Source organism: Xenopus tropicalis, chromosome 1 (genome assembly GCF_000004195.4).
Source record: "Xenopus tropicalis strain Nigerian chromosome 1, UCB_Xtro_10.0, whole genome shotgun sequence".
Taxonomy (NCBI): Eukaryota; Metazoa; Chordata; class Amphibia; order Anura; family Pipidae; genus Xenopus; species Xenopus tropicalis.
This window is the reverse complement of record NC_030677.2, coordinates 112,627,113-112,634,871: the sequence shown is the minus strand read 5'-3', so window position 1 is coordinate 112,634,871 and position 7,759 is coordinate 112,627,113. Positions and strand designations below refer to the sequence as shown.

Here is a 7,759-nt window from a genome sequence, read left to right as displayed (position 1 = left end):
TGCATGAATTCATAGTGGTGGCAAAACAATTCTATTAGGTTTATTTAAAGTAGAAGGAAATTCATTTGGGCATTTTACTTCCAATTGAGTATCTATAATAGTGCAGTAAACAGCCCTAGAAGCTCCCCTCATTTGTAGCTCTCAGTAGCATCCGTGTTACAGCTCTAGCTGCAGGTAGCTCAGATAACACATTCTGATAGGAGGGGGAGTGAATTCTTATGGGACGGGAAAGAGGAGGGAGCTGCGCAGGTCTTGGGAATGAAGGATTTTTCTGAGAAAGGAAGTCTGATACCTAAGTACATGTATACACAAAAGAAGACGTAATCCTGTGTTTCTTTTGATAGAGGACTTAGTGCAGTTTTTCTGTGAATGATTGTGGCTGTATTTACATAGATCTTTCATATAAAGCTTACTTAGCTTACTTAATTTTCAAATGATTTTAAGCAGCCTTAAGGTCTGGTGATCCAAAATACAGAGAGATCAGTACAGTGGTGTAACAATGACGTGGTGAGCTCCCCTGCAGGAAAAAAAATCTTCAGAGGGGCCTGGTGTACACCTACTACCTACTCAGCCCTTCCTCCACCCACTCACCCCACTCCATTGCCGGGGCCAGAGTATGCGCAGTTCTCTCTTCTCTCCATTCTCCTGCTCCCCCTTTCCAACAAGAATGCATAAGGACTCACTTCCCCTCCCTTAGGAATGTGTGATCTGAGCTACCAATGGCTAGAGCTGCAGCTGGAAGCTATGAAGATCAAGCTAAAATGGCAGCTGCTATCTTAAACAAACAGAGGGAGCTTCTAGGGCTCTTTACTCAGGTGTGGTAATGCTTTCTGCAGAATAAATATTGTGTTCTATTGTGAATCTATTGGCAGTAAATTGCCAAAATTACTTTCCTTTTCCTTTAAAATAAAAACATTCAGAACACTCCCTATGCCAATAAAAGTCATACAACCTAAATGTCACTAAAACAAAAATCACTGAAACAAAAATCATCAGGTTTCTTTGAAAACATGTTCTAGATTACATAGAAAAATACCCTTTCCAGCAGCAAGAAGTATGGAGTGTCCCCAATATCATTCAATGCTAATGTGCATAACAAGGAGGACAATTAGTGCAATAATACACACAAATGAATAATTTTGAAAATGCAACAATTTGCCCAATAAAGTAGCAGCTCTTCTGAAAAATTTAAATATGCACCTTAACCATAACAGTAAGGATTAAAGTGCAAATAATTATATACAGTATTGTGTATAGGTTTGGAGGTTTTAGAGCAGGACTCTCAGCAGACATTCATGTACTGATGGTGCAAGCCTGTTAGTTCATCTTTGGCCAGAAAGTGGATATCTGAGGAGAATAGATCCTGGGTTACAGTACTGAGTACCAGCTCTAGCCATTGAAAGAATAGCTTGTATTACAGCTCACAGCAGCTGCAATGAGAGGCAGTAAGACCGGGCAGTCTGTGCCCCAACAAGGGATAAAGTAAGGGTTAAAACCCAGGAACATGCCCTGCTGGTCAAGGCCACAGCTGATAGTACAGAATAGAGAGAGTACCCCTAATGCTCCAGCCACACAGCCCTAAGATTTAAGCACCTGAAAACAAGCAATACCTTTTTATCTTTTGTAACTAAAAATGTCAGGTTGCTACTGCATTTCTCTGAACGGAATTCATTTAAGTGTGGATGGCGCTAGTGTTAATTCAACTTTTCCCTGTACACTACACAATTTAACTGAACAGCCTATAATACCATGTATGTGCATTTACAGGAAAAATGGTGAGAACACACTATAAAGAACCTCTTATAAAATGTGGGGAATAAAAAAACAGCCTTCAAGGATGTAACATAATGGTATATAGCACCAAGTAGAGAAAAATAACAACATTAAAAGCATCACAAAAGACATACCAAGAAACTTCCTATACACTGCATATAAAACAGCATGTAAGACCAAAACAAATGATAAATTATACATTATACACAAGATTCATCCGAACCTCCTTCTGTGGAACATACATAGAGAAATGGACCCCTTCATTTGCCATATAGACAGATATGAAAGCAGAAACAGCATGACTTAGTTTTCCCCTTCACTCCAACCTTTCTCACACCCCTGTATGTTTCCTACTTTTTTTTAAGTAGGCAGCCTTAAAAGAAAAATACCAGCAAATGGAGCTTTTAAATTAGATATATAGTTTTGGCAACCCTTTGCCAAATTAGTAAACTGATACGGCAGGGATTACTGTGGTAAAAAAACACACACTTTTGCTAATGTTAATGCAAAGTTAAGTTTGAGCTCCAATGTAAAAGCACAGGCATACATTGTAATTATGCAATGTGCAAAAATTTGGACACCCTTCCACTTGTCCAGCAAGGCCCCTGACAGTAATTGTTTCATTACTGCCTCAATAGCCATTAGGAGCGGTCACCTGTTAACTGCAGAGCTTAGTAAATTCTCTGTCACACCAGACTTTGGGCTGTCACTCAACAACCATGGGCTCCTCTAAGTAACCGAATGAGGATCTGAAAATTACTTTAAACTGAAATTTAGCTTCTGGTAGGTAAAGCTGGAGTTTAGAAGCTGACCCCGGTGTGTGTTTTTTTAATTACTGTTATCATTATCACATAGGTACAAAGCACCAACGTATTCTGCAGCACTGTTCAATAATAGGGTGTATATCCAATATATAAATGTAGGGAGCAAAGAAAGCCCTGCTCATAAGCAATGGTGAATTTTAAAAGAAAAAAGCAAATACAGTATTGTCTATGAGTCTGTGGTTTCTAGCTCTGACACTGCATTGAGGGGATTTTTAAGAGTTATCTTTTGCTATTTCCTAATTGCCAGATAGTGGGAAAGATAATATCCTACTGTAGAATATCAAGTATCAGTATGCAAACTAGCCATCTCTGGGCCAATCAGTTAAAAAAAATGACTTTGTTCACACTAGCATTTGTGGTTCGACCACCCCTCCATTAAGTTGCCAGTTTTTTTCATTTGTGATATCACCATTAAGCAACTAATATGTGGGTGATACAATAAAGGTATGGGATTCGTTATCCGGAAACCTGTTATCTAGAAAGCTCTGAATTACGGGAATGCCATCTCCATAATAATCAAATAATTCTAATTTTTAAAAATGATTTTTCTTTACTCTGTATTATTAAAACAGTACCTTGTACTTGATCCCAAATAAGATATAAATAATCCTTATTGGAGGCAAAACAATCCTGCTGGGTTTATTTAATGTTTAAATAATTTTTTAGCAAAGTATTGAGATCCAAATTACAGAAAAAGACCCCTCATCCAGAAGAATTCAGGTACTGAGCATTCTGGGAAAACAGGTCTAGTACCTGTACTACAATGAGTCTGCAGCAAACAGTAACAGACAATGTGCATTCTCAGAACTTCTTCTGCCTATACAAATTTAGTATGCATTTGACTGGAGAACAGCATTAAGAGGTACAAAAAAGAGAAAAGAGGAACTGGATATATCCAAGGCTTGGCAGTTTTTGCATCTGCCCCCTTGGCTTTGCCGGTCATTTCTTGTAGATTATAAGCTCTTTTGGGCAGGACTCTCTTCACCTCTTGTATCGGTGGATTGCTTTATATGTTACTCTGTATGTCCAATGTATGAAACCCACTTATTGTACAGCACTGCGGAATATTGTTGGGGCTTTATAAATAAATGTTATTATTAATAATAATAATAGTTGCTTCTTGCTGGTCAAATTCCATAATGCATATGCACATTGTTGCTACTCCCACTGAGCCTGACTTTCTGCTCCCTAACTGTTCACAAATATATATGTAAGCAGCAAAGTGGCATTAGATGTGCATTCCTGCAGGGTCAATAAAGACATGAGGGTATACCATGAGGCTCCCCCTTATCACTACTGAGTTAGAACATAGGGCATGCCCAAGACTACAGCTAAAAGTCCTACAAGTCCTATATAAGCCCAGGGCAGGACAGTGGAATAACAAGCAATAAAGTATATTGACATCACCCATGTCTAAAGTAAAAGCATTATGAATAAAGCTATTCCCTGTTCCATTGCCAGTGCAAGTTTAATGTCTGTATATGCAATGTAGAATGAACACACAGTTGCAGCACCATAGCTAGAAGTGCAGCAAAACACCCCATAAAATATAGGGAAATGGTGTTAGTTCAGGAATCCTGACATTAAAAGGATAGTTTGCCTTCAAAATAGGGACTGATTTATGAAAAGTTAGTATTTATCCCAAGTGTTAAGGTTTTTTCCCTTAAAAAGGAATGCAATACATCTTTTAATATCAGCTTATTCACTTGGTCTTATGTAGAAAAGATGCATAAAAAGTATCTGAACTTCAAAAAAATAAATATAAATGTATTTTATTTTTACACAGACATACCTGATTCCACAACTGAAAGAAAACCATGACAGTGTGTCTCTGTGATTAGGTGGACACTTAAGCTCTAAGTGTAATGCAACCCCCGCTCACCTTGTTTCATTGTGGTGGATTGTGGGACTTGAAGTTCCTCTGCTCTCTACAGTGGGGGTCACAGACTCTCTGGAAAGCCGAGGGACATCCCAGACACTGTAGTACACAAGCATTAAGAGGCAGTAGCAAACATGGTCTGCAATGCACCCCTTCCTTGCACCTACATTTGCACCTGTTCACACGGCAAATATACACATATCTTCAAACCTGAACACAATCAGGTTTTTCAGAACTCACATTCAGAACTTAAGCTGGATCAATTACACTGCTGTTTGCTTGCTGGCATGAGGTCAGAACTAAAGATTATAATTCAAAATGACTTTCTAATTGCCAAGCAGAGTTCTTTAATGTGAAGGTCTGTTTGAATGGAAATGTCTTACAGATCAATCTTTACATAAAACTTGCTACACTGTTATTTTGCAGCTAGCACTTTCCATCTTGACAAGTAACATTCCATTCCCTACAACCAAATACAGCAAACATAGATGGACTCTCCTTTGGCTTCCAGACCACTTGTACTACCTAGCAAAGATCTCTTGTAAAAGAGTGGCAACTTAATAGTTAATGAATCAGGTATAATATTTTCTGGCAATTTCAATTAATTGGAGTTTGATAAATTACATCCAGAGAAACCAGTTCTTATGAAGTCATCTGGCATTGTCATGTATATTACTACAGAATCTGACCAAACGTGCCCAATTTACAAGCTCTCAATATATAATAAAAGGGGTTGTAAAAATATGGGTTGAAGGTTTGGATCCCTCAGTTTAAACTTTTAAAACTCTGTCCATATTGGTGCCTGTTCTCACTTTGTACTTATATTTACTACCAGAACATTTGTAGGCATTATCAGTTCATTGATTATATCTTTACCCTCCCGTGCAACATTAGAGATAGTCTAGTGTGTTTAATTTCACTTCATGCTGAAAACAGAACCATTTTCTAGCTGTATTTACCCAGACACTGTGTAGCACTCCTTATTTATGCATCATCGTGTTGCACTGAAATTTAGGCTATAACTTTCTCATAGCACCTGGAGTGAGATATCCCATTCTCAATAATCTGCACTTTCCAAAAGGGTTTCGGAATACACTTAACTTAGTTCTAATAAAACCTCTTCATTATTTTATCACTGATCTGCCTCATTACCCATATTAGCAAGAAACCAGCAAACAAAGACATATTGAGAAAACTTTTAGTTACCAGCTGTCATTTAAAGAATATATTTTTCATTTCCTGTAGTCTTTTCCCAGTGTAACCTCCTAATGTGATGACTGCCAGTCTTGAACATATGTTGGTGTGCCAGATTTCCTAAGAAAAAGGCAAGCATCCGAAGCCATAAGAGAGTTATAGGCTGGGAAGCAGAAACATTAATCAGCAAGGTAGAGAGTGATATGACAATCACTGGGTGCAGTGCTATTTGCCCTTGTTCGAATTAAAGTCTTTGCTAAGTCTTAACCTTAGTCCTGTGTAAAAGGGCCGAGCTCAGCCCATGTTTGTTGTTGGGAGTAAGGACCCAAATCATAAGTCCAGCTAAACAGAGAAATTAAAGGCACGAGCCTGATCCCAGCAGCTTGTCATTGAGGAGCCTTAGCAGCCTTCTTCTCCTGACGAAGACGTTTCTTCTTTAGCTTCCTCCGCACTTGAGCTTCTCTCTTCTTTTGCATGGTCTCCTGAATGTGCTCCTTGAATTTCTTCTTCTGCTTCTTTATTTTCTCAAGTTCTGCCTTCCTTTTAGCTTCCAGATCAGGGTCCTGATGGGACAAAATAATTGCAGTTAAAGTTTATGAATTTCTGGCTCTGGAAATAATATGGGATAAGAGCATCTTACCTTTCCTTCCAGGATAAGCTGTTTCCTCTTGTTTATCTCTTTTTTCTCATCAAAGTCTGTGCATTCCAGTTTCTAAAAAAAAACAAAAAAAACCTTATTACTATGGAACTCCTTTAAATAAAACATTGGTGTTCGCTGGCAGCTCTTGTTTGAGAAACAGCAGAGAGGTATAAACTTACTATTTCACATTCCCGTCGGGTCACGTTCACCTGGGTTAAAATTTTCAGCACTTCACTTTCCTTCACTTTAAACTCCTCCAGTTTCATATCTAGAAGAAGAGGTTACTAAGAGTCAGCATGCACCGGTCTGATGATCACGCTTCTGTGCAGCAACACTTGCTATGTTCAGCATGTAGTGGCTTAAAAGAGACTCAAAGTATAAATGGAAGCCAGTTTGGCCTCTTCCCACATCAACAGTATCTGCTCCATGAAGATGCATAAAGATACATAAAGATTTAAGATTCTAATGAAGTGTTATACAGAGTTCACTGAATAAATGTAGCAGAACACAAAAGAATAGTGAGCCTTTCCCTGCCTCAGGTGCAAACAAAGCACAGAAATCCCTACCCCTAAGAGATGTCTACCCCCAGGAAGCTGAAGTGAAAATAATGATATATCACTACAGACTTGTGTACTGCACACAAGGAAGTAAGATAGGCCTCCTTACTGTTCACTGAAATAAAAATGAAAATGTAATATTCTCTCTTCATTATCCACCTCTCAGCAGTCTGTCTCTACATGCAGCTTTATGCTGGAGTAGGATAAATTGTTACTGTTAGCTCTAATACATGGTCTATGCAAAGGGAGCACACACCAATGCACTTTCCCTAAATCTCAAAATATGAATGAAGAAAGGCAAATTGCTGAGGGAGGGATACTGAAGAGTAACTAGAATATTTCAGAAAATACAGAATTTTTAATTCAGTCACTTGTGGAGGAGACCTAGGCGAATTGCTTGTATTTCGAGTAGGTTGATCGGCAGTATTTTCTCAGAACTGCTCCCCAACCAAAGAGACGTGCCTGATATTCAACTGGTGCTCTCTGCGAAAGGTACCGCTTCTCTGGTAGAGAACATGCAGAACTTGGTTGTGTGAGCAGGCTTTGCCAGGAGGGAGTAGACCAAGGATTGGAGGTGAAGAACATTGTCTTGTAGAAGGGAAACTGTCTGTGCAAGAGTGATGAAATGCACCCCAAGGAAAACCATGGACTGGCTGAGGATCAATGAGGACTTGTCCAGGTTAAGACACCAGCAAGGTCCTGCAGTGTTGTCATGGTGAGGCAGAGAGATTGCTGAGCCTCCAAGAAGGTTAGCAGGTTGATTAGCACTAGTGAAACTCTTGCATTGCGGATCACTGCCAAAGCCACTGCCTTAATCTTGGTAAAGACAAAAGGAGCTGATGTCAAGCCAAAGGAAAGTGCCGTAAACTGGTAGTGGTAGTTTTGGAAGGCA

General features: G+C 39.0%; 1 protein-coding gene across 3 annotated transcripts in view; it reads right to left on the bottom strand.

Annotated features, from left to right (window-relative positions):
• Positions 1-4,353: 4,353 nt before the first annotated feature.
• The window catches only part of ddx49 (DEAD-box helicase 49), a 44,027-nt gene continuing 40,621 nt past the window's right edge, over positions 4,354-7,759 (bottom strand). For all 3 annotated transcript variants that reach the window (XM_012958676.3, NM_204078.1, XM_012958685.1), the window contains 3 exon segments: positions 6,490-6,578; positions 6,311-6,382; positions 4,354-6,233 (listed from right to left, as the gene is read on the bottom strand). In XM_012958676.3, coding sequence (XP_012814130.1) covers positions 6,057-6,233; positions 6,311-6,382; positions 6,490-6,578 — 338 coding nt within the window. In that variant the 3' untranslated portion in view covers positions 4,354-6,056.